The 27,907-nt window shown below is 35.4% G+C and overlaps 2 protein-coding genes across 4 annotated transcripts in view; one reads left to right on the forward strand and one right to left on the reverse strand.

Moving 5' to 3' along the window:
- Positions 1-501: 501 nt before the first annotated feature.
- LOC136030239 (U-scoloptoxin(11)-Sm5a-like) lies at positions 502-27,502 on the forward strand. Of its 2 annotated transcripts, none has more exons than XM_065709064.1 (4): positions 502-617; positions 17,208-17,541; positions 24,571-24,789; positions 27,057-27,502. In XM_065709064.1, the coding sequence occupies exons 2-4, from the start codon at positions 17,212-17,214 to the stop codon at positions 27,225-27,227; spliced, it is 720 nt and encodes a 239-aa protein (XP_065565136.1). In that variant the 5' UTR covers positions 502-617; positions 17,208-17,211; the 3' UTR covers positions 27,228-27,502. The 2 variants fall into 2 exon arrangements, with proteins under 2 accessions (XP_065565136.1, XP_065565137.1); XM_065709065.1 differs by having other exon boundaries at positions 526-617; positions 17,211-17,541.
- The window catches only part of LOC136030237 (dnaJ homolog subfamily C member 16-like), a 95,493-nt gene continuing 89,753 nt past the window's right edge, over positions 22,168-27,907 (reverse strand). The window contains exon 13 of one of the 2 annotated variants that reach the window (XM_065709062.1): positions 22,168-22,369. In XM_065709062.1, the coding sequence (XP_065565134.1) occupies positions 22,286-22,369 (84 nt within the window). In that variant the 3' untranslated portion in view covers positions 22,168-22,285. Of the gene's footprint in view, positions 22,370-27,104; positions 27,224-27,907 lie in introns of those variants that run through there. The other variant, XM_065709063.1, reaches the window with a different exon arrangement.

Consider the following 27,907-nt stretch of genomic DNA (forward strand, 5'->3'; position numbering starts at 1 on the left):
AAGAGAAGGAATAAGTGGATTAAATACAAAGAGCAAATCGCTTTTTGCTATGTCAACACTAGCACATATAATTTAAAACTGCTTGAACTTAAACACTATTAATAAATTTTTGATACCATCCCATATACAGTAATCTCTCTGATGGAATGAAAAATTATCCGTGACGTAGAGAAAAACATAACGTCCACTACAATTATTAACCTGGAAACTTGCTGTACTTATAATTTACTCTCGAATCAAAGCCAGGGATCTATGAAAAGAAAACAAATATGCAGGCTACTGTCTCGAATGAAAGGCTACTTCTAAATAAGAAAAAAGGTCTCAACGGGGCGACTTTTATAGAAAATTACCCGAAACATTTTCCTCCCAGTTTCCTGTCAATTCCAGGGGAAGTTTCCACCACCTACAAAATGATTTTTGATTGGACGAAACGGTGTTAGAATGCCACTTATCACAAAATCCAAGAAAATGTCTACGCATTGAGACAAAAAACCATAAGCTCTCGTATAGAAGGATACAGTTTTATCGTAGGTCACTTCTTTCCTGCAAGTGGTAGAGAGACAAGATGCTAGATTCGGATGTATAGAGTGAAACAAGTGTGAAATCCATATCAGGAAGTAAGTGTTTTATTCCAGGGGAAAGTTCTGTGAAAAGCTAGCTGGTCAGTAAAGAGTCTAGAAGCCTTTAGACCTAAGAAAGCCTGAAAAGGTTTTATATTAGCTTTAATTTGGTGTTTATAAGTTTATATCCGCTGTTGCACCAAAAGCTTTACCCGTAAAAAATGATTTGCATACCTATGTGTAGCAGGATACAAAATAAAAAGCTAGCTGTGTAGTAAAGTCTTAAAGCCGCTAGCTCTATGGAGGTTAGAAAAAGTTTTAATTAGCTTTAAGTTGTTGTTTAAAATTAAACAAGTTTATATCCACCGCTTCACCAAAAGCTTTATCCATAAATAATCATTTTCATCTCTATATGTAGTAGCACACACGCTTTGACAAATTTGTCAGAGAGCATCTATCTTGGGTCAGGAAGGGAAGGGGGTCTCTGCAGCTGCTGCAATTCTTATCCTCTTCCAATTTGGAGAAAACCAGGTAATGGCTCCAGATAGGTCTTGGTCGTTGTTAGTAAGGTTGCGTTAGCCAACAGAAAACCTCTTCCAACAAAGAATTGGTAGGCAGGTTGATTATTTCTTCGTTTGGCATCCGTCGGGTCCTAAGCAGTCAGGTCCGAATTTTGTAATGTCTGATGTCGTATTTTTGGAAGCCTAGGTTTCTGACTTACAAATGGTACCATAAAAACCAAATTTTATCCCATATATTTTTCGATGTGAAAGTAAAAATGTTTGAGAACTATAATTTATTCAAGAAATAGTCAACGAGTATGAGAAAACAAAAGAAATTTGAATCTCCATTTTATCTCCCCCCTCCCCATTTTTCAATGTTATATGCTACTTGGTATTTGTACATATCACCCAAATAACATTCTGTGTAGAAAAATTTCCTTTGTATGTAAAATAATTTAAATAAAGAAGTTAGATCTCAAACTCAACGTACTTTTTGCGATATAAGGAGAACACAACTCTCAATATACGCTTTTCTAATAATATTTATATCCGCAGTTTCGTGGGGTATGATTATCTGCTCCCTTTGATTTGCACCAGCATTGGCAGCTGAAGTATGATAGCCTGTCATCAATTTTCATATTTTTCCATGAATTTTCCACTTTTATATGCGTAGTGAAGCATCCGAAGACAGTTCCGTTATGAAACCCAAGGGCAGGAGAGGCAAGAGAGGTCGATGAGGAGAGTGACTTTTTTAAAATTTATTACAGAATAATTTTAAAAATTTCACAAGAAGTGCAAACCCATGTGATATTTTGCAGAAATACAGGCTTTTCGGACAAGAAAGTATTTTTTTTTTTCACCTCTGACTCTCCCTCCCAATCCGACAATATTTGCAAGCGTGGCTATCCTCCACCCTAAAAAAAAAATGCTTTCAAGGGGCATCTTTGGTACAACCTGAATGGTTTAAAACCAATTAAAGCTAGAGGCCAAGTTTGGAATGTACTCACGTGTGTAAATTCAATAGCTTTTTGGCCACAAGAAGTGGTAAGAACTTTTAGATAACTTTACATAAAAGCCTATCGAAGGTTTTGAATTGAAGATGGCAGTGAAGGACAAAACACGGTAGCTTCAAAGCAGGTATCTGATTTTACGCATTAAATATTTCATCCTTTGGTAAACCGGAAAAAAATTGTCATTGGTTTTTATTAATTCTATCATACCGTTATATACACTTCTCTATCAATTATTGAACAATAAACTTGAAGATAATACACAGGGGCATATCTCCAGCATTTTCATTGGGGGGGGGGAGGAGTGTCTCCACCCGAAGAGTCAAGGGGCATGGGGTTTATACTATTTTTTCTCAAGCTTATTGAGGCAAACTACTCCCCCCCCTGGCCTCCACCCCAAAATGATGACACTGATAATATATTCATTTAAATATAACGTTTACCGAACCATAGTTAGCTGTGTACATATATTTGATATGAAACACAAATTTGAACGAAAAATCAATCAACAAACTAAACTTAGGGAATTCCGATTTTGAACTCGACGTGAAAGACATAATTCTTAAGCAAAAATATTGAGGATTAAGAATAACCTGGCTAAAAAAAATTGAATCAACGTAGTCATGCAACCTTATGTGGTAGTGAGCGGTGAGGAGAGAGTGACTTTTATCAAAAATAAATAAAGCACTAAAGATAGGAATTTAAGGAATAAAATAAAAATAAAAATAATTTGTTTTTGATGCTAATTCAAATATGTGAAGTCCGTTAAGTTGGAAATTGTTCAGAAAAAGCGATAGCATAGTAAAATTCAGACAAGTCATTCATTTATCAACATTTTGGCATATTATCACAACAGCCATTAAGAGGGATATCAGTGAATATTTCTCTGAGGGAGGACCTGAAGCCATTTGCAACTAAGATAGCGAAAACTTTTATATAATACAGGAGAATTGAAGTGGATGCATTTTTGGATCCCACTGTGATATATATGTAGCCTTACAGACCCGAGCAAGTTTTTTTTTCTATATTGAGCATTAAAAGAAAAGGATTTGCGAAGGTTGAAATTAAAAGCTGTTTTTAAAAACAGTTTTCTGACATTTACATACAAATTTTATGACGATTTCACTCCAAAGAAGATATAATGTTTAGTTATTCATTGAGGACTAAATCTCACTTCAAGGGTTTGTGATTATGGCAACTAAAAGCTTTATAATGACATTTCTCTTTCGTGTGCTTCTTCCCTCCTCAATGCTAACATATTTTCCATAGAACAAACTTTTCCTGAAAAAAACTAAATCAAATTAAGTGAATATTGAACATAGTTAAAAACAATTTTAGTAGATCCCCTTTGTTACAAAACCTATCAATGAGAAAGCTCTTTGGGAGAGCTTTGGGGAAACAACAAATTTTTTTCAACTGAAACTAAGGTGTAACATGAAAACTTAAAACGAACAGAAATTATTACGTATATGAGGGGGTTGTTTTTAAAGACTAATTAAAGTTGCTTTTAGAAACCTCTATTTAAACAAACATAGGGTTTCAGGTGTTGCTCTTAGAGTATTGGGGCAGGACTCAAACTTTAGCGTAAAGAGCGAGGTGTTGAGGAGGAGAAGCCCTCTCATGTAAGTAATAATTTCTGATCGCTTTAATGTTGCTCCTTACTTTCAGCTGAAAAAACTTGTTTTTTTACTTAATTTTTGATCGTTTTTAAATAATTGTAGAAAATTCGGCTACATCTCCACGAAAAGATCCCTCCTCCCCACGAATTATTCTCTAGACAATTCGATCCTGGTGAAAATTTAACCCGAACACCCTTAACATCTCCCGCATTTCGTATAGAAATTCTGGCAAATTCCCCACTGTAGAACTTCTCTGAGTATTCACCCATGAAAACTTCCGTCCCAATGGAAAATTATCCCCGTGGAAAAATTCACTAGCAGAAAATTCCCACCCCCCAAAAGTGTATGGATACCTCCCAATAACAAATGTTGTACGTGAACAATGGACAAATTTTGTAACTTAACGACCCTTACCCAGGGTCTGTGGGGGTCATAATATCTCCAAAGGAATAGTTATTCGGCCTTTGAGCTATGCTGAACGAAGCCTCTATCTCAAAATTTTTATCGAACGATTTTGATAAAAAAAAAGGGTGTGGGAGGGGGCCTCCAATTTTTTGGCTACTTAAAAGGGCACTAGAACTTTTTAATTTCTGTTCAAATGAGCCTTCTCCCAATATTCTAGGACCACTGGGTCGATGCTCATCATCATCCTTGGGAAAAAAGGAAAAACAACACAAAAACAAACAAACACTCATCCGTGATCTTTCTTCGGGCAAAAAATACAAAATTCCATATTTTTGCAGATAGGAGTTTGAGACCTTTATAATCAGGTTTCCTGATACACTAAATCGGAAGGTGTGATTTTCATTAAGGTTCTATGACTTTTAGGGGGTGTTTTCCCCTTTTTTGAAAATCACGCAAGTTCTCTCGTTTGATGGAACTGATTGAAACTTATATATTTTAAATCAGCATAAAAGGCCGATTCCGATTATATATCTATTGGTATCAAAATTCTGTTTTTAGAGTTTCGATGACTATTGAGCCGTGTCGCTCCTTGCACTCTTTGTGTGTATTCCAGAGCTAGAGAAATTCCATAACTTCAAAGCTTACTTCACTGGATTCTAACATGATATTCCTGGACTTAGCCTTGTTGCATTTTTTAGAAAACTAAACTTAGAATTAGATAACATAGACCTCTAAGACGAAGCAATAGTCTTTGAATATGCTTTGTCTATAAGGCCTGTAAGTGTAAGCCAATCAAGGAAAGCAGAATTTATTGGTCGAGCTTCAAGTGTCACGTCTTCAGAATACACATCTACAAAATACAGCAAATCTTCAAAATGCTTTTGCTTCTATTAAGCTGTATCTGTCCTTGTCTGCATGCCCTATTCGGTACAGCCTTATCAGAAAAAACATTATGTCACATATTCCGGCATCACTAACCGATGCAGCTCAAAATTAGTTTCTAATTTAATGGGTCACCTCACCAAGATACTTATGAACAGCATTTCACAGCTGATTGGAGGAAGGAAATATAAGCAGGATCGAAAAGTCATAATTTACGCGCCAAGATTCTCTCTTCATCAATACATAAATGAAGTCCCTATTGTCTCCTCCTCCCAAACACTCCGAAAGTCTTAGCTCGATTTCGATTTCGCGTTCCTAAGATGTTGAACACATATCATTTTATTTTCATTGATACATAATTTATTTCAGTTTAACGACTTCTCTACCCCTATCCCCTAGTCGAAATTCACTGTTGACATGGTCACCTAGCATCTTGCTAGTACTCTCCACTCATCTAGAACTGTCTATTTCACCTTCCAATGACCCATTTCCGTTCTCACAATAATGCAGGTGCAGTATTTTGATAACACAGATGGACATAAATTCGTCTGATATAGCTTTATCTTTTCTCTCTAAACATAATTTGACATCCGCTTGCCATGCACTGAACATTTTCTGAAAGTTTTCACTTAATAAACTAAGGGATTTCTTAAATATTAAAGCTAGCTATTTTTACAACCTGGAAGCAAATAGTGTCTCTTCGCCTATCTCACTACATAACCACGCCTAAATTGTAAGTCCCGCTGAAGCTTACAGTGCAAAAAAGGTTACTTTGATCTAGCGTGAAGACAAAACTGTTTAACCCCTCCTTGCTTCTCTAGCGCTTTGTTTAAATTCCCAACGCTCACGCCAACCCTCTCCTTTTTCTTTTCTAACAGTATCCAAAAGCTTCAACTCCATCACCAAAACCACTCGCAAGATATTGCAGACATACTATGTCGATGACCCAGATGCATATAGCACCTTTCGATTTACCTCTGCCACCAAGTAGAAAATTGAAAATACACCCCCTCCCAATACCCCCTTAAAGTTTCAGCTCAATCCAATGGTGGACTTTGACGGCAGTCCATTGTGGTGGATTTGCCTAAAAAGTTTGGTTTGTTGATTTAATGGAGAATCGGTGAGACCATTGACTGACTTTGAGGACTTGGACTAGCTCTGTAGTGGGGGCTCTCAGAGGAGTGGGAGCATGCAAAGCTTGTGAAGGTAGCCAAGTCAATGGAATTACTTTGACGTCCCTGTTGAGACAAACCCAACACTGAGGTTTCTTCCTTTTCTATTATTAACTTATAGGTATACAACAAAGTACTTCTTACGGTAATAAAGAGCCAAGTTGATGCTTGAAACGAGCACAAAGCATTGCCTCAAAGATTAAGGAAAATAGTTCTGCAAAGTAGATCAAATAAACTGATTCGGGGTATTTGCCAATATATACAGAATTCTAAACAAAACTAGCTGTGTACTGGAAACACAAAACTTTTTACCGAAAACATTAAATGCTACTTCATAAGGATCTATACAGACCATTAAATCGGCCACCTTTAGTACCTTTCTAGAAAAAAAATTAACAAGCTCAGTTTTCAGTAAAGCGCTAGTTTTAAACTTCTACAGATATTGGAAGATATCGCGAGCCAGTGAGCTAGTTTTTTAGATAAATCTTATATAATCTACAAAGCAAAAACTTTGTTCGATTTAAATTCTAACATAGCATTTTACTTCTGTAAGAAAAACTTCGCTTTTTTTCATTATTTTTTATTCGTTTTTTTTTTTGTTAAATCTGCACAATAAACTAACTTTGTTTAACTTAGGTCATAAAACTAAATAAGTCAACATTATTTTTTCAAAGGAAATTAAATATTGGATTTACTTCGTATACATCTCTTACAAATTCTTGCACAAGATGAGTGTAAGTTTTACTATATAAGTAAAGAGTTTGAGGGATAAGCTGTCATCGGTATCTTTGAGAATTACCACGTAAGAAATCCAATTCTTTCATAAGAAAATACAAACTTCTTCAAAGTACGTTTTTTTTCACTTCCTAAGGGAGGTAGGAAAGAGAGAATTCGAAAGAAAGATTTTAAACTTTCAACCTAAGATATTCGACCACGGAGATTACATCAGTATCTTTGTTTTGCTTCCCAGCCTTCCCACTTTAAAAAGGACGGCAAAAACAGGTCCTATGGTACCTAACGAAGGAGATATTAAAACGAATTCAAAAGAGGCAGAACCTTTTAACTGAGTAGTTAAACATCTCTCTACGATCTTGCGGTAGCCTGCTAGCCCTAGGAAAAAAAAACAATCAAATTGAACTAACTATATAATTCTAAAAAAATAAAGCAACCGTTTTTATATACAGTTTATTACCACGATCAGTTTGTCGGTCTTTATCAGAATTACAGGTGTTTCAAGAAAAGGCGCGAAAATTCTTTTTTAGAGTTTTAGATCATAAAAATGGGTTGATTATCTTAAAATTTCCTTTCTCTGGCATTTTAACCCTCTCAGGCCAAGAAATGATATTTTGCGGCACAAAATGGCAGGAAATGCCACTTTGCTCTGGCATGATGTCTTTTTTTAATTAACAAGGGCGCTAGATATTCCGATTTCTTTTCAACGATTTCTTTCTCAACATTCTACGACCACTAGTTCAGAACGATTTCCCTTGGGATGGAAAAAATGGGAAAGAGGGAGATATACAAGAGCTTTCAATGTGAATAAGTAATTTTTCTTGTTTTTCAATATGGAGGACTGCAGTTTTCCTTTTTATAGTTGTTTGGCACGGGATTTCCAAGGGTGCACTTTTTATTTCGCTTCGACAGCATTTCAAGGTGTTTCATTTTTCAAGTTCTGCTTTCGAAATTTCCAAAAAATTGCACTCGAAACTTTCACTATTAAGATTAATCGAAATTTTGATTACCATATTTGAATCAGCTTCTAATGGAAAAATCTCTACCTAGATAGTTTGTTTTCTTCAACCCGTTTTTTAACAGTTGGTTTCTATTAGCCGTGGTTCGCTCTTTACTAGGTTGTGGCCAACACCGCAACCATAAAAAATTGGAAATTGCAGAATTTTTCACCCATACCTCAGCTGATGTGAGGTTTCATGTCAGCCATGGAGGCATATTTATTGAGCATTTCAACTATTTTAAACTAAATATCGATCTCAAACTTTAAGGCAAATGTTTTAGGGGGATGGTAGCAAAAATGGTACTCTAGAGGGGCTGGTTTTCCTCCAATAAAGCTTAACTCTTAAAAAGTCACTAGAAGTTTCAATTTTCAATCGAATGAGGCCCTCCTGAGATTCGACGACCACTCCTCACACCAAGTAGCCGAAAAAAAAAAACAAGCAAAAAAACAAAAGTGAAGGTAGATGAAAGTCCCTTCGCTCTTCACTTAGGCAGCATTGCTGTACTATCTGCATTTTACAAAAAAATTTCAACTAAAATGTTATTTAAGGTTATAATTTCTTACCCTCGTCAGAGCACTATAAAGAGTTTCCAGCAGTAAATTTGAGAGAATACCACAAGTTTTGTACTAAATCAATGATTTCTTTTACATATTTCTCGTTCAACCTTGCCTTTATTCTGCTTATTTGTATTTCTAAAGAACGCTTTAGAGCAAATGTTTCACCATTATATCTTTCTAAAAAGGAGCCTAATAGGTATTCCTAGGGCAACAATATTCCCTAATGAACAGCCCTGCTGAGCAATTGTGGAACCATTAATCTTATTACGTGTTATAAAGATATAATGGAACTTACTGCTGCAATAAGCACTATTTGTAGTCAGGTGAAAAAGATTAATTAGCTTCTTACGTTAAGAGTGAAAAATCAGAAATGACCTAAACGACCTATGTTTTTAAATGATGAGCCCTGGAAAAAAAAAGAGAAGATACGACAGTTATGCTACCCACGCTACAATGCCTTATTCTGAGGTTTTCTGGATGGGGAATATTAAACCGGTAGTAAAAACAAAGAGAGAAAAGATCTCAAGGTGAAGAACAAAACTAACGACACTAAGGCAAGTAGAAAGAAAAAACAAACTAAACAACGTGGAAAAAATGTCAACAAGGGCGCTAGATATTCCAATTTCTTTTCAACTCTTATTTCTTTTCAACGATTTTTTTGTTCAACAGTTTCAACTGTATAAAACAAGGCGTCTTCAGCACCAAATGTAGAAGAAACTAAATGAAAGAAATAAAGATAAAATCAAAAATAATTTATAAAACCTAAAATTAAAATAAATAAAATGTAAAACTAAGAAAAAATATCTTTTTGATGATAGAAACGTGAGATAAAAATCACAAGCGTTTTTTTTTGTTTTTTTTTTTAGAGCACATTACTTAGGTTTCCTTGGCAGTGTCCAGAAGTTTTGCATCCAAGCAATTATATTTGATCCGAGTATAAGTTTTAAATACAGTTTTAAAATACAATTTAATTTCTTCTATTATCCATAGTGTTAATAAAGCCTAAAATGCCATTAGCTTATATAAAACCATCGGCAATGTAAAAAATCATTTGAATAATTTTTTAAACAAATAAAATTAAGTTTTTAAATATAATTGTTTTTTTAAACAAACTACCGTACTTACAATGAAGTTGTGTTAATAACACAGCTTTTTCGTTTTCTAGCTTTAGAATTAAAAATAAAATCAATTTTTTTCTGTTGACACAAGTAAGATCTTGTGGAATTTATAATCTAAAGATGAAATGGATAGTATTTAAAAGGCATTACCAGTCAATAGATTAATTTCCCTTAAAAACACCCTTTAATATTATATCCCTGAATCCTCATTTACCATTCATGAATGTCTTTTCATACTGGAGCTCCTTTTTAATACTAGGAGCTAATAGCCCAAAGTTAAGCAGAAATTATTGGCTATAGAATAATAAATATTTATTTTGGGGGCTAGACGTATTCCCCCGGAACATTCCCCAACGGAAAATTCTTCCCGTGCGAAATTCCGCCCGAATAATCTCCCCAAGGGCATTTCCATTCCGCTTACATGCAAGGCTTAGTGGCCAAAGGGAAAACACGACAAAAACATCACGTTTTTTTTAATATTCTATCTATATTCTAAAATATGGGCAGGATATATGATTTAGAATATCCTATGGTGTTCATTTAGACGTTTTTCTTTTAATTCTTTTTTTCCTATTTTTTAGGGGGGGGGGCATTATAGCAGGGTAAGATAAAGGTTAAAAACGATGACTTAAAAATATGAAATTAGCGGGAACTATAAAGGTGTTGCCCTATGATGAGGTGCACCGAGATAACAGGCTGCGGGCGAAGAAATGCAAGTAATTACTTCACTTGGACTTGGTCCGGTACCAACAATTATAGTGCATGATAATAGTTCACCCTTTGCGACCGTGAACGCCTCCGTTGGGCATGCATCTGATGGTTTTCCTGTTTTCATGGATAGCTTCATTTGATTTCCAAACTTTTAGTGGAATTGTCTCAAATTTTAATTTGATCAACTTTTTGGTAAAAATATCTAACTGTAAGGATGGCAATATTTAGGAATAAGAAAGTCGAAAGGGGCTAAAATAAAGTTCAAAGGACTTTATAAAGTTGGAAGGAAATAAGAAAGTAAGTAAGGAAGCAAGTGCTTTAAAGGGCAAATTTTCTTTTTTTAACTTTAATTTATTTTAAATTATGCGTATTCAAACTCCAAATCAGAACCAAGCAAATTCAAAATTGACAAAGTCCTTGACAAACCATCGAAAACGAAATTCCTGGTAGCACTTTCCGATCCCCCCCCCCCATGAAACTTCCTGGTGAGGCTCATGATTCCTCACTCACAGAAAGCCTCAAAACCTAGAAAAACTATCCATCAGTCAGAATCCAGTGCAAAAGCTGTGTCGTTTACCAGGATATAATTTCCTCGAGGGGTGTCACTCATCATAGTCACCCTGAAGTGCTATTTGCAGTCACGGTTCCGGTTAGGTAAACTCATGAAAGGTCCACCCTGACGCCACTACGAAGCCAGGTAAGCAGGATCTTCTTTTCAGGATAGGGACGGAGGAAAGAGCTTATGACAGAGTAGAGACCCCAACTCATCTCACTGCACTACAACAGCTCCAAACTCTTACACTCAGCCTATCCTCATCATATATATATATATATATATATATATATATATATATATATATATATATATATATATATATATATATATATATATATATGATGAGGATAGGCTGAGTGTAAGAGTTTGGAGCTGTTGTAGTGCAGTGAGATGAGTTGGGGTCTCTGCCCCCCAACTAATCATATATATATATATATATATATATATATATATATATATATATATATATATATATATATATATATATATATATATATATATATATATATATATATATACATATATATATAAATTTTTTAAGCGAATAGCTGTGTAGGTGAGGAAATTGGGAGAAATTAGTACCCTGGGATCTTATGGTCTAAAAAACGAACTAGATAGGTCACAAGTCTTAGAAAATTCGTTTAGACCCTTATTTTTGAGAGAAGATATTCATGTGAGTGACTTCACATTTATACGTTTTATAATTTATATCATTTTACCCTCGGAGTGGTGCGTACCGTTTTTATTATCTATAAAGTATGCAAAATTAAGCAAGATAACAAATGAATCTGAACAGCTATAGAAAAAGGCATGGAACAAGACATAGCGACACTCCCATTGAATACTAGAAAAAACGTTGCACAACGAAATTTGTTGTTAGATGACAAAACAAAATTATAATAGAGTGAAGGAATTTATTATTTTAGCATGAGTGAGTCTGTAAGGGATAAATAAGAAGGAGAAAATTGAATTTGCCCCAGAATAACTTAATTCAATTGGAATTTCTGATTTTCCACCTTAGAATGAAGAAACATATTATATTAGCGTATGCAATGATACAGAGGAAAAGGGAAATGAATTCACTCATGATTTTCCTAACCACGCTGGAATGGAATGAAGTTATTTTAGTGTCTGTAAAGGGTAAACAGGAATAAAAACTGAATTCATGCCAGAAGAAAAAATCTGAATTACTTCACATTTGTGCACGTTCAAAGAGCAAAAATTACATCATTTTTTCTCCATGGGTGGTCGTTTCGTCATTAGTATTGTATCTATCACACATTCAAAATTACAAAAGATGAAAAAAACTCTGAACAGCTAAAGAAAAGGGCATGGAACAAGAAACAATAAAAATCACATTGCATTGAAAATGAAAATATCGTTCAACGAAATCTACAGTTAGAAGATAAAGTAAAATTTCAATGAAATAAAGGAACGTGTTAGTTTAGAGTGTATGGGTCTGTGAAGGCTATACAGGAAGAAGGGTCGTATTCCCCCTAGAGTGGTCATGTCGTTTTTAGTGCTTATGGTACTTACAAAATTCCACACGATGAAAAATGAAACTATACAGCTAAAGAAAAGGGTATGGAACAAGAAACTGCAAAAATTACAATGAATTACAAACGAAAATGTAACTTTTAAAGACTGACACGATAATCATGCTATTAACCAGTTTAGATATTTCAGAAATTACAGTGGAATAAGGAATGTGTACTTCTAGCGTGTCTTTAAAGGATAAACAGGAAGAAGAAATTTAAATTTATGCCAAAATTTCTTAATTCAACTGAAAATGCTCATTTGTCGCCCCGTGACTTAAAACTAAATAATTTAACGATAATTATGCATATGCGTAATTTAGATACTTCAGAGGGTATAGGCATTAGAATATTCCTTCTTGTTACTGAGTTATGCAACAGCACTATAAAACAGAAATATAGCGATTGGGGAAAAGCTGGGTTTTAAGATGACTTAAAACTAATAATAACGTGATGATTATGCTAATGCATTTATGATAATCAAATATATACAGGCCTTCTGCGTGCCAAGTGACGGGGCCCGTGCGAAGCCCCTGAAATTCCAAATATCGACAATCCTTTACTAAGAGAATTATGGATGACTCATAATACGTGTGTGGAGAAATATTCGTACCTTCTCGTTTCGGATTTTTCCTTTTACGTCCCATTGTACATTAAAATTGTACTAATATCCAAATATTAATACGTATTACTAAATATCCAACAGTTCTTGAAATAATGTTTTGAGCATTGAATGAGTATCCAAAAGTTCATGAAATAATATTTTCACATAAATCCACACAGAGGTCTTAAATGCGTCTTACTCTGACGAGAGCATTGAATGAACTGATATCCTGTATGTCTTGTACCATCCAGAATAACTGATACGTCATATTCACTAATTGATAATATTTTTTCACCTGAAAGTGCTGTTAGTACATATGTCATTCCTGATGATTCATTAATCTGTTTACTGCATATTTATGGCTGATTTTTTGCGATATTTCCCGTATAATGAAAAGAAGTCAACAAAGCGAAGAGTCTTTGGGGAAAAATTTTTGTTAAAATTAAAAGAAGCACTCGGTGATGTAGGGTGGAGTTCAGTAACTGATGAAATGGATCCGGATCAATCCTTAGATAAATTTTATAATATACTGACTGAGAAGCTTGCTAAATTTTGCCCGTAGAGAAATCTGAAAGGAAAGAGGCATACACCAAGAAAACCATGGGTAAATGCATCACTTTTGAGGTATATTAATGAAGAAAATCGCTTATATAAGATTAAAATGAAGTATCCCACTGAAATAAATATAATACGTTTTAAAAACTATAAGAATCTGTTAGTAAGGATTCTTAGAGAAAATGAAAGAGTGTATTGTGAAAATTCATTTAAAAATTCTGATTCTCCTCGAAAAACTTGGAATTTAATTAAGGATAAAATTGGAAAAAATAAAAAGTTATCACATCCTGAGATATTAATTAATATAAATGGTATAGAAGTTAGAGAACCGCAAGATGTTGCTAATATGTTTAGGGATTATTTTGCTGGTGTTGGTCAAGCAATTGTTTCAGCAGGCATAGATTTGTCCCCTTACAGGTCGCATAAAGAATACTTACCCCCCAATGAATGTACGAGCATATTCCTGGTCCCTGTTAGTTTTGATGAATTCCATAAGATTATCAAAATATAAAAAACGGTAATTCAGTGGAACATGATGAATTATCAGCAAATTTGTTAAAGAGTATTGCCGGAGTTATTTTTCAACCACTTATCCACATTTTCAATTTGAGTATCAATTCAGGTATATTTCCTAGTAGATGGAAAATTGCCCGAGTAATTCCGTTGTATAAACAAGGCGATAAATCTGATGTAAGTAATTATCGTCCAATTGCAATTTTATCGCCATTATCTGAAGTGTTTGAAAAAATTTTTAAAGAAAAGATTTCTAGCTATTTAGATAAAATAAATTTCTTTACCAAATATCAATTTGGATTTAGGGCAAACCGTTCGACAGAGCAAGTAGTTGCAGCTCTTTTTTTAGAAATAAATGATTGTCTGGATGATGATTTCCATGTGGCTACTGTTTTCTATGATATAAAAAAAGCATTTGACACTTTAAATCATGAAATTCTTCTTGACAAATTGATAAATTCCGGCATAAGAGGGACAGGATTGCAAATTATTAAATCATACCTATGCGGACGCAAAATCACAGTAAATATCGGTGGAAAAATGACTAATTTAAAAAGTCTTATTGATATTGGTGTCCCCCAAGGCTCAGTATTAGGTCCACTTTTATTTTTGATCTATATTAATGATCTTCCCCGAGGTTTGCATGAGAATATTAGCCATGCAGTTCTATTTGCAGATGATACAGCTATTACATTTAAAGCTAGGGATTCATCGACATTGATCGAAAATCTGATTGTAAGTGTTACCTCAGTTAATCGATGGTTTGTTTCTAATAATCTAGTACCGAATTTTAAGAAAACTAATTTTATGGTTTTTGGTCGTTCAAAACGTTCCACTCGAGAGATTTCTTGTCAGGAGCTACAGGTTGGTGATAAAAAAATTTTTAGGGTCCAATCATATCGTTATTTAGGAGTTTTTCTCGATCCCCTATTGTCATTTCATAATCATATTGAGTATTTAAGATTAAAACTTGCTCAAAATATTCGGTCGATGTACCGTTTGAAGAATGTTTTTCTTTTTACCGTTTTAAAAATAATTTACCACTCTCTAATTACTTCTTATTTGAATTACTGCTCACTTGTATATCTTAATACATTTTGGAAGCATATAAAACCCCTACAGGTACTACAAATAGGGCAATAAGAATGCTTGAAAATTTCTTACATCGACCTTCAAAACTTGAAAATGTGTCGGAAACTAAAACATTATTCCTGTTCTTAAATTTGTTGGATTTAAATGATATACAAATATTAAATACTTCCATATGGCATTTTCTAATCCAAAATTCTAAAAATCATTTCTATGACAAATCTCTGTTAATTTTACTTCCTCGTTCGGATTGTCGGAGGTCTAGGATGTACCGAATTCCTTTTGTAAGTTCTGAAAAGTCAAGGTTTTCGATTAGGTACCAAATACCCTTCATTGCTAATAATTATAAGCTGAATGATAAAATTCTGTTTGATCCATCCCAAAAATCTCAGTTAAATTTAAAAAGGCAAATAGTAAAGATTGTTTGCTAAAATTTTGATTATTCACCGTTGATGATGGAAAATTAAACATTTGATCTTCTTATTTGTATGTTTTGTTTTTGTGTCCCTGTGTCTGGGATGGCCTCCCACGCCCCTCCTGCCCGATATTTATTTATTTACTTATCTTTTATGAGTTTTTTTTCTATTTTGTTTATCTTTTACCGTATTATATTTTGAAATCATTATTACGATGAGATGTTGATGTTTTTTCTTATGTTTTTGCACTCTTCCAGTCTTACAAGCTCTGCTCTCTGTTGGGGCATAATATTGTTTGTGTATTTTTTGAGTTGAATAAAGAAAAAGTTGAGTTGAGTTAAATCCAAATGCGAGCTGCATGATCAACAAAAATGGAAAATTGCAGTGCCACTTCGGTTTTCCAATACAATACAATTCAGCTACATCTCTAGCGGATGGTGAAAAACCAATTAGCGTCGTTATGATCCTAGTTTACAACCTGGGAGGATGTAAAGAAGGAGGCTTTGAATAGATTGGGATGGGGAAGGAGCATGTGTAGCTGTGTTGGTCTAGGGCGGCTTGGTGCTGCGGTAGTTGTTATTAATAGTAGTAATACAAGTATATATTTAAAATTGGGTATGTGCATGTCTTTGTGTTTAATGTACACCTAAACTAATGGACCAAGCACTATGAATGCTATGCATACACTATATCTACATACACATATATGTATCATATCATGTAAATGTATCATATACTATAGTTAATAATATAAAAGGATACAGGCTGATCAGTTTTCACAAACAAAGTAGTCACACTAAGTTTCAAAATCTTGAAATTATGGCTGTAATTTTATAAGCTTAGCAAAATAACCGTCACCATTCTTTCCTAGACCTTACGGAACAAAAGCAAGCAGTAGGCAAAGCTAAGTTTATGATTTTAAAATTAGAGAATTCAGCATGAATTCGAGTTCCCAGCAAATTTAAGCCTAATCTTTTTTTTTCTTTTTTTTTTCATCTCAACGGCAGCACCCCTATCTATATCCATGGTTAAAATCATCTCAAAAGTGACACTTCTTGAGTTTTTCATAACATCAAAAGACACTTTTTGTCCGAGTGACATTGTTGACATAAAACTTTTGGAGAATATTATATACCCTGCTGCAAAGTCGATTCGTGCTGAGTAACTGAAAAATTTCATGCTAAAGGGTATGTGTTTACTCGTATTTAATTGTTCTGCCTTGTTTTCAGGATTTCTTGTTATACAACTTTAAATGAACATAAATTTTTACGAAAGCTTAGCGTATTCAGTTTTTTAAGCTCCTGTATATATTAGTGAGACTTGTAATAGCAAAAGACGTTAGCAAATTTAGTAGTGATTATATATAGGGTACCTTGCTTTTGGGAAACCAATTTACTTATTTGCAGAAAACGTAGTTGCAGAGATCCGCCAAGTACATTTTCGGTACTCTTATTTCCGAGACATTTGTAATAAAAATATAGCAGCTCCTGCATCTAGCCTGTATAACTTTTCAATCAACTTTTCGGTAACTATTTTGTCACATTTTCAGCTTTACCCCCACACTAAAATGCATAAAGCGAGATTTATTTTTTAAGTGCCTTATAAGAAAACGTTCCCCGACTTTGATAAAGAAAATAATTATGTAAAATTTTCTCTTTGTCTTTTTCAGCAGTATGTCAGGACATATATATCCCTTGCAGAGGAAATACAGGAAAATGAGTATTTATTTATACATCTTGCTGTCAATTTCTGATCATACTTTGGGAAGGTTTACTTCAGGTCATTCAAATTTTGAGCCAAATGAAATAAACGAAGTATTTGTCGAGGAAACCTTTGACAACCTTCCATTTTGTACTTCACGCTCTGCGTGTGCATTCCTACAGGCTAACGCCAGAGGCGTAAACCAGCAGCGGCTTTGTAAGTGCAGTAATGATGAGGAATGTCCTTTGACATGGGATACAAGCGATGGTAAATCCATCACACAGGGTTCTGATCAGTATAAGGTAAGGATGTGGGGGTAATACAAACTTTTCAATCATACTTCAAAGATTTTATCCCTTAAAATCAATATTGGTGTCTTATAAGATGTTAATGTTAGTGCGCAGTTCAGCATTGTCCTTTAAAAGTATATTTTTCTCCTTCTTTTTTTCACAAATAATTCATAGTGTCAGATCGATTAAGATTTGCCTTAATGTTCTATGACATTTCCTCGCAGCTCCTTTCATTCATTTCTCTCACGACCTCTCCTGGGGTGCAAACTGACCAGAAAAGCTTGATGGAACTCAGCATTCTAAGAAGATGTTACAATTCAGCTAGATTGTCCCTCTGTGCAATTCAAGCTTAAGGTTTATTGCCGATTATGGGCACTCGCTTTCCGTAGGGTATCCTACAAATCTACTGGCATTACTCCAGAGGATCCAAATGGGGACTCAGGAACAAGTTTTAGCAGCAATAGGATACTTATACGTCCTCTAAGTGACAGCTTTGATGGTGTGTCAAAAACTGATTTCTGCATGAACATCCTTTACCGGACAATCTATCTCTACTCGTACTGTCGTTTTCGAAGCCTATATGGCGAAAATTTTGGCACTTGATCAAAATTAAAAGGGTTTGATTATTTGAATGTCAGGTCATAGGTTTCAGCGGCCTGGCACCATGAAATTTGTCATAAAAAATCCGGTACAAGGTAGTTTCCATCACCCGCATTTTGAAGTAGATGTTCATCTGCCCAATTCTGAGCAACTTCTGAACCAGAAAAACTTATTTCGATAAGCGCCTGCTGGATCAATCGAAGAGAATGACAATCCTATTTAGCTAAGTTTGGAGGCTACGTAGGGTATATATGAACTTTTCAATCGAATGGTTTTTCTCTAACAGTCTGAATAGTTTCATCGTATACGCTAGGACATTGTCACGCAAAAGAATCACGCCTCGTCATATGACAAGCAATTGATCAGTTTTCTGCATTAAATTGTGAATCCGATTTAAAATATAATCTTGATAATGACCAGCTGTCACAGTTTTATTTGGTCACACAGCCTTGTACTAAACCCCACTTTACTGATCCCGTCAAGGACTCTATAAGGATTAGACTGTCTAAAGCAATACATATTTTTAAGCAATGCTCTTCGAGTTCAAAATGGAAGAAAAATCAAGAGGAAAAAGAAAAAAAGTTCACACACTTTAAGTTTAAGGACGGGATGTAGGGACGTCGAAGGGTGTAAAACGTCCTAAAAGATAAATTTTTTTGTTTCAGCTTTTCATTCCCATAAATACTAAAAAGGATACTTCGAAGCATCTTCTTATGAAAACTCGCCTTGAGTGGAAAGCCCAAACTTAACAAATCGTAAATATTTTTATGGAACTTAGTATCCACCAAGTGGCATACAGCGATCGCATTTTGCTGTCCAGATTTGACAATCTGAGGGGGGGATTGGAGGGACGGTTAAATCGGAAAAAATGGAAAAAATGAGGTATTTTTAACTTACGAACGGGTGATCGAGTCTTAATGAAAATTGATATTTAGAAGGATATTGTGTCTCAGAGCTCTTATTTTAAATCCCAAACGTATCTGCTGACATTGCAGGGAGTTGGGGGGGGGACCTAAAATCTTGGAAAACGCTTAGAGTGGAGGGATTGGGATGAAATTTGGTGGAAAAAATAAGCAAAAGTCCTAGATACGTGATTGACATAACTGGAAATGATCCGCTCTATTTGAGGGAGTTGGGGGGGGGTTAATTCTGAAAATTTAGAAAAAAAGAGGTATTTTTAGCTTACAAAATTAAAGAAATTTCATATTTAGAAGGACCTCGTAACTCAGATCTCTTATTTTAAATCCCGACCAGATCCAGCGTCATTGGGGGGAGGAGTTGGGGGGAACCGGATATCTCGGAAAACATTTAAAGCGGAGAGATCAGGATGAAACTTGGTGGGAAGAATAAAAACAAGTCCAAGACACGTGACTAACATAACCGAACCGGATCCTCTCCGGATCTGTTGACATTGGGGGGAGTTGGGGGAATCTAAAATCTTGGAAAACGCTTAGAGTGGAAGTATCGGGATAAAACTTGGTGGGGAAAAAAGCAGAAGTCCTAGATACGTGAGTGACATAACCGGAACGGATCCACTCTATTTGGGAGATTTGGGGGGATGGGGGTGGTTAATTCTAAAAAATTAGAAAAAATGAGGTACTTTTAACTTACGAAGGAGTGATCGGATCTAAATGAAATTTCATATTTACAAGGAACTCGTAACTCAGATTTCTTATTTTAAATCCCGACCGGTTCCAGCGTCATTGGGGGGGGGAGTAGGGAGGGGAACCGGAAATCTTGGAAAACACTTAAAGCGGAGAGATCAGGATGAAACTTGGTGGGAAGAATAAAAACAAGTCCAAGGTACTCGACTGACATAACCGGACCGGATCCGTTCCGGATCTGTTGACATTGGGGAGAGTTGGGGGGGCTTAAATTTTGGAAAACGCTTAGAGTGGAGGGATCGGGATGAAACTTGGCGGGAAAAATAAGCAGAAGTCCTAGATACGTGACTGACATAAACGGAATGGATCCACTCTATTTGGTGAAGTTGGGGGGGGGGGGGGGGGTAATTCTGAAAAAAATAGAAAAAATGAGGTATTTTTAACTTACGAAGGAGTGATCCGATCTTAATGAAATTTCACATTTAGAAGGACCTCGTAACTCAGATCTCTTATTTTAAATTGCGACCGGATCCAGCGTCATTGGGGGGGGGGGCGAGTTGGGGGGAACCGGAAATCTTAGAAAATACTTAACGCGGAGAGATCAGGGTGAAACTTGGTGGGAAGGATAAAAACACGTCCAAGATACGTGACTGACATAACCGGACCGGATCCACTCTCTTTGGTGGGGTTGGGGGGGAGTAATTCGGAAAAATTTGAAAAATAGAGGTATTTATGACTTACGAACGGATGATCAAATCTTAATGATTTTACATTTGATTGAATTTGATATTTAGATGGATCTTGTGCTTTATAGCTCTTATTTTAAATCCCGACCAGTTCCGGTTACATTAGGAGGAGTTGGAGGGGGAAACCAGAATTCTTGGAAAACGTGAAAATTGAGGTACCTTTATATTACGAATGGGCGATCGGATCTTAATGAAACTTGATACATAGTAGGATCTTATGTCTCAGATGCTCCATTTTCAATTTGAATTGGATCTGGGGACATGGGGAGTTGGAGGGGGAAACAGAAATCTTTGAAAACGCTTAGAGTGGAGAGATCGGGATGAAACTTGATGGGAAGAATAAGCACAAGTTATAGATACGTGATAGATATAATTGGAACGGATCTTTTCTCTTTGGAGGAGCTGGGGAGTGTTAATTTGGAAAAATTAGAAAAATTGAGGTATTTTTAACTTAAGAACGGGTGATCGGATCTTAATGAAATTTGATATTTAGAAGGAACTCATGTCTCAGAGCTCTTATTTCAAATCCTGACCAGATCTGTTGACATTAGGGCAGTTAGAGGGGGAAACTGAAAATCTCGGAAAACGCTAAGAGTGGAGAAATCGGGATGAAACTGGGTGGGTAGGATGAGCAAATGTTGTAGATACGTGGTTGACGCAACCGTACTGGATCCACTCTCTTTGGGGGAGTTCGGGGGTGGGGTTCAGTGCTTTGGCGAGTTTGGTGTTTCTGGACGTGCTAGGACGTTGAAAATTGGTAGGCGTGTCAGGGACCTGCACAAACTGACTTGATAAAGTTGTTTTCCCCGATTCGACCATCAGGGGGGCTGAAAGGAGAGGAAAAATTAGAAAAATCGAGATACTAATAACTTAAGAGTGGATGATTAATGAATTTTGATATGTAGAAGGACCTCGGGCCTCAGAGCTCTTATTTTAAATCCCGACCGGTATTAAGCCTCTGATTTTCCTTTTAAATCAATCTATTGATTCTTAGAATTTTGATAGAGCTCATACCATATGAGCTCTTGGCTTTTCCGGCCTCGTCAAAAGTGCCATGTGAGCTCTTAGCTCTTGTTAATAATTGCCATGAGCTTAATTTTTTCTAAAGTGTAGAAAACCAAAAAAAATCAAAAAAAATTGTTTTTCTAGTTGAGTTCCGGAAATTTCCCTGTAAGGGCTGGCTTTTTCCTCCTAAGTGCTGGATATTTTGTATATTTCATTTATTCATCCTTAAATATTCTCCTGTTATTGCTTGGTAAAATATCTTTGCTTTGCACTTGTTACTCTTACAAGCCACTTGAAACCTTAGCTACGACAATTATTTGTGACAGAACTGAAAAATTGTCAGATGAGACCATAATATTAATAAGGAACAATTTTTCTGTTTTTTTTACTGTGTTTTTTTTCAATTAGTTCTGAGTTCTTTATTAAATCCATAAATAAAAAATTGCTTCAAGACAATCTCCGCCATAAGGCTCCATGGCCGGGAAAGAACAGGGGAGAAAAAAATATCAACACAAATAAAAATTTAAACAAAATCCAAAAACAAAACTGAGTCACCCACCTTAATGATCCCCAAAAAATGAAAAGCTAGGCAGGGGGTAGCACATGATTTCACCAACTCAATTAAATATCCGACTCAATCCAGAGACATCAACTCTAAGGGAAAGCGGAATAGAAAATAAAGAGACAAAAAAAAAATATATTTACTAGCTAGAAAATCTCTAATATAATTTTTGAACATAAAAAACGAGTGGCAGCTTCATACGAACTCTGGGAGCGTGTTCCAGATCCTGTTGCAAGCTGTCAGAGGGCTGAAGTCAGACCCCACTGACGGTGTGTGAAGAACCAGTAAATTGTTGGAAGTGTGGAGATGATAAGTCGATTGATCTGAAACAAAAGATATATTATTACATAGGACAGCAGGAAGATGACCCTGCAACCGTAAAAAAACAACTGAAGAACAAGAAAGAAAATAGAGAGATTTAAAATCAAGCAAGGGTTTAAGTAAAAATCGGTTAGTTTCCTGAATAAGAGTCCTTACTTTATCATAAAGTTTTGAGAGTGGCTTCAGAGACGAGGGAAAAGTTGACATCCAAATAACAGAACAATATGAAACATAAAACTGAACTAGGCTGCAGGACAGGATTCTAAGAATCGACCCTGGAAATATGTATTTGAGCTTTCTAAGGATTCTGAGACTCCTGGAGACTTTCATTTTAATCAGGTCAATACGATGCTTCAACGAAAGATTTTCGTCAAGCAAGATGCCTAGGAATCGAACGTAACGATCCTTAGGTCCACTTAGAGAACCTCTTGGTACATTTATTTCATTTAAGTCAGGGCAAGCCCTTGAGACTCTGGAGAAAATGAGAAAACATGACTCTCCAACATTTAAGGCAAGATAATTTACATCAAACCACTGGATAACTCTTTCAAAAAAGGCTATCATCCTTGAACGAAGATTAGACTCAGTTCTACCAGTTGTGCCAAGAGCACTGTCATCAGCAAAAGCAATAAGTGCATCCGGTAAGAACAAACTCTTGTCACAGTTAGTGACAAATACTGGTTGACAAAGACGACAGAAAATGGTAGGTTTTTAATTTTTAACCGCATTAATAAGGTCATTGACGTAGATTAAAAAGAGTATCGGCCCAATGACAGATCCTTGTGGAACGCCAAACTCTATTCCAGAAGGATTAGAAAAGTCCGGAAGAACCGAGATGACTTGACCAGATAAATATAATAGAAACCATGAATAACCATTGCCTCTTATATCAAATATGGGACAGTTTCAAAAGAAGAATCTTGTGTGTTAATGAGTCAAACGCTTTTCGAACATCAAGAAAAAGAGCAGCAGGTATCAAACCAGAGTCAAGAGCTGAATTTAAATGATTCAAGAGAGTTGCACATGCATGCTCAGTTGAGTGCTTCACCCTAAGACCAAACTGAAAACCATGAAAACCTTTTTCAGAACTAAAAGGTCATTGATAGCCATGGTGTTACGGTGATCTACCAATTATACACGTAAGTATGAGACCAGATTAGATAAGAATTGAAAAGAGTGAGTTTAAAAGCCCATGAGCAGTGTCAACAAGGTTACTTTTTGTCATATCCAACAAGTGTTTTGGAGGGATGAATTTCTAAATGCTAATGAGGTTTGTTCATATGGCGGCTGCTCCAACAAGAGTGTTTGAAATTAAATGTTCTTCAAATAAGTTACTTGTGTCTTTATCAACAGGGGAAGTGGCTTCAAAGCATTTTCTTTCTTGCACAGAAATCGCAATTTCTTACAATATTCCCTATAATTCCAATATTAGGACTACCCACCAGCATGCGAACCGCCCACCTTTTCTTTATTAACCATCCCCCGAAGGTAGGCCCTCTTTATAATCAATACGTGCATGCCCATCTATCCACAATGGCAGCTTTTAAAGTTTTGGTCAGTACTAAATAGATATGGAGCTGTGCGATGACCCTCAGGCCTCTGCTGAGTAGGATCTTTGTTTTCGTTTGCAAAATAAAATGTTTTGTTATTTAATTTACGCCTGCTTTCAACATAATACTCAGAGTTATCCTGAAAATGAGAAGGGCCTCCATCCGAGCAAAACCTTACTATTCTATCTAAAGTTTTGAATAATAATGCTTCAAAAAGTATAATCACCCTCTCTCCATTCAAAAAAAAAATATTATCTCCGGACTAATATCTTGGGGTGGAGTGAGAGATGATTAAAAACAAACCAGGTCATAATTCTCAATTTTCATGAATGAAACTCTAATTTTACACTCAGAAATAAAAGAAGACATAGTCAGCTAATCAATATCTTCTTCATCTGCCAGTGAAAATTGATTATGCAGGATAAAGATTATAGTCACAGCTGTGACTAGAAACAGAATTAGGTTACAACCATTTCGTTCAATTTTCAAATGTTTAATGATTGACCAAATCAAATCAAGTTTTGTCAACAGGCATGACTATGTATAGCCATGCCTGTTGACATAGATAGACCATAGTCTAGCAAGGAGTTGATTCGACGGATGTTGATGCTAGACTGTTGGTTGTGAATAAATTACCTTTGTTAATTTTTCAGTTCTGTCGAAAAGCTACTCGATTGCAACAATGCAAAGCACGACAAATGGCTTACATCTCTATATCAACTGTTGATAAAGAGACAGAAACGTACAGAACAAGAACAGAAAAACTTCTTTGTCGCTGCTCTGAAAACTACTATTATCAATATCATGATATGAAAGTAATGGATGTGGATACTGAAACACGAGTGGAGGAGTTCCTTTATAAATGTTTACCGGTATGCAACACACAAAATTCTTTTGTTATATCTTGGCTTTTTCTTTCATTTTTTTTTCTTTCCTTGCATTAAGAATAGGTTTCTTCTATTTTCGAGGGGTTACCCACTTTCTGCCACCGACGAGCATTTTGGAACACACATGTGTCGCACAATCCTACCACGCATGAGACACTTTCACTACACTTGGCCCAGTTCCCACAAAGTTTGACACAGTCCCGTCACGCTTGGAAAATTTTGCTACGCTTGGCTTACGTCACCTGGTGTACAAGGTTTTTGAAAGTTGGTGACCCCTCGGCAATTTTTGGCCGAAGCTGTTGAAACTCAATATTAAGGTTTAATTTCTTTGATGTTTAATTAAGGTTTAATTTCACGATAAATACGACGCCTGCTTTATATTTGATTCGTTATTACAATAACAAAAACATAATTGATTACCGGTTACAAGTATAAATAGAAGACAAAAACAAATTAAAGCATTTAGCAAAGGAAAAGCAACAGGCTAAAGTTAATTGCTATTGACTAATAGCTATTAACAGAAGAGTGAGCCGGCTTAATAATGGTACTGACAAATAGATGTAAGAGCACTTACAGATGATTGTTACTCTGTTTATAGACTTAAAGCGGAAAAACTGGTTCTTTTTTCGTTTTTTAGCAAAAACAAATACGTATATTATATATATATATATATATATATATATATATATATATATATATATATATATATATATATATATATATATATATATATATATATATATATATATATATATATATATGCAGAAAATATACCCAAAAATTTCTGAAGTGCAAAGATTAGAAAATACATGACTGAGAGATATTTATAACAGGAATTAATACCCAACGTCAAGTGGTAACCAAGGGAAAGGAATTATTATACAATATAGGAAACCTGTATTTAAATTAAAATAATTATAAGAATTACTCTGTTAATTTATTACTCATTATTGTAATTATTAAATTAGAGGATATGCAAAATGTTTTCCAGAGGAATTGTTTAAGGACAGTCTTGGGTACTCGTTGGAATGATTATGCATCAAACAGTTCAAAGTCCACTTCAAGGGCTATAACGGAGGACAGGTTAAGATGGTCAGGTTTTAAGGAGGATAGGTTGCCAAATGATGCTCTTTTGCAATCTGTTTTAAGCCAAAAGATAAGCAGAACGCCCTCGAATGCTGGGGGGGGGGGCAGAGGTCATAAGATACTTAAAGAATATAGGAATTTTGCAGGGTGTGATGGTTTGAACAGATTGAGCTGACGAGGGAGTGTGTGCAACTGTGTTGGCTCCAAGTAGCTTGGCACTAAGATGAGTTATTAGCAGTAGTAGGCTGCGTAATGGCGATTCGGATACATAATTTGAAATACAAAATTATAATTCAAAGACATGCATAGGGTTCTTACCACGGTACCATTACAATGGTAAGAGTAGAGGGCATCCATTACATACAGGGTTGCAACTATGGAAAAGGTCCATACATCGCCATTAAATTTTTAAAAAAATGTGAAGTTTCATCACATTTCACACTTTAGGGGGATTGTGGAGCTCAGAAGTCCTTTATAATCTTTAGACTTTGGGCCTCAATATTATAGACTGGATGACCCCATGGCTGTAAAAACGAGAAATATCTGTTTCTAATGAAGTAAATATAAGTGGGGTCACAGAAAAAGGGAGGGGGAATAGATACTGAATATCACTCTAACTCGAGACACGTAATTGTAGTCAAGATTGGATTTGTCCATGAAAAGTGATTTGAATAAGAAAGAACGAGTGATTTGACAAGAAAAGAGAAAACTTCGATATACAGGAACTCAAATAAAAATTATACGGGCAAATTCAGCATGTCTGGAAACCTCTTCTCGGATTTTCCATGCCTTCTCTTAAATGATAAGCAATTTCCGAATAATAAAGGTAAAACATTTGAGAATTAAGATATCCATTCTCAAACAATGTAAAAATTTCTATTTCCACGTTACACGTTACCCTTTTTTTCAGGGGTGAGTGATTGATTTAAAATTTCAAAATCAGTCTTACAGCTAAGAAGAAATTGTTGTGTTTTCTTTTTTTTTTGCCTGGCCTACACGCTTGTTCTTCCTAAGGCACATTATTATTTTTTTTGCTTAAGAGACTCTGATGTGGCGTTTTACAATGATTTTGAGCACTACATTTAAAAAAGAATTACGCAAAAGTCTTGAATATTACCCTTTATTCTTCAATCAGGAATTTTCCTTGCTAAGTAGTCTCTTTTCAGCTTCCTGTTTGTGCATCAGAGCAAATCTGCAAGTCCATTACAGAAACCCACGAAGCATTTTTGGTAAAAAGACGATGCAACTGCCTCTCTGGATGTCCAACCATAGGCGGAAAAGAAGTTGAATCACAACATGTCGGGAAAGGAATGCTTCATCATGTCAAGTGTATCTAAAATACTTCTTTTCTATAATAACTGCGGTGATTTAAGCAAGGGGCTACGTACTAGGTCGTTTGAATGTGCAACGAAGGCATGGAAAAAGACTTAACAGAGGCTTAGAGGCGCAAGAGACAGGACAAAAGGCAAGACACATGTAAGCCTTAAACTGACAGTGCGCAGTCCCTTGAATTTAAGATTTGTACTTGGTTTTGTTTTCCGATTTGATTTATATGAATGAAAGTATTTTATTCATTATTTTTCGCTATGTTTGAATAAATGATTGAGCAGTTCGTTCAGTTGCTTTGATAAAAGAAAATAGTCTGAAATTCAAAAGTTTATGTCCACTTTTTGTACTATTTCAGAAGCTTATTTTGAGAATGCTAATTAAACAATTTTGGATATAGAAGAACATAATCTCTCAAGTATTCCCGCTTTTCCATCTCTGAGCTGCCGAGGGTCAGTCAACCTCGTCCATAAAAAGAAAGTGTACGTCACTTTTGGGCTCATTCTCACAAAGATACCCATTGAACACATATTCAGCTCTTATTAGAGTGTAAACAACCAATTGTTCAATAAAAAGGTGGATTTCTTCATTGATTTCTACTGTGATCTAACGACTGAGCTGAACTAGAGCTCTCCATTAAGTTCAACGAGAGATAGATGAGAGAATGCAAGCAGAAACACACTTTAATCAA

Source organism: Artemia franciscana, chromosome 8, assembly GCF_032884065.1.
Source record: "Artemia franciscana chromosome 8, ASM3288406v1, whole genome shotgun sequence".
NCBI lineage: Eukaryota > Metazoa > Arthropoda > Branchiopoda > Anostraca > Artemiidae > Artemia > Artemia franciscana.

Bases quoted from the DNA above. Each gene is read 5' to 3' on its own strand.
- LOC136030239 (XM_065709064.1), top strand. From the start codon at position 17,212: ATGTCAGGACATATATATCCCTTGCAGAGGAAATACAGGAAAATGAGT. The intron at 17,542-24,570 runs GTAAGGATGTGG...TTAATTTTTCAG, and splicing joins AGGGTTCTGATCAGTATAAG to TTCTGTCGAAAAGCTACTCG. The intron at 24,790-27,056 runs GTATGCAACACA...GTCTCTTTTCAG, and splicing joins TCCTTTATAAATGTTTACCG to CTTCCTGTTTGTGCATCAGA.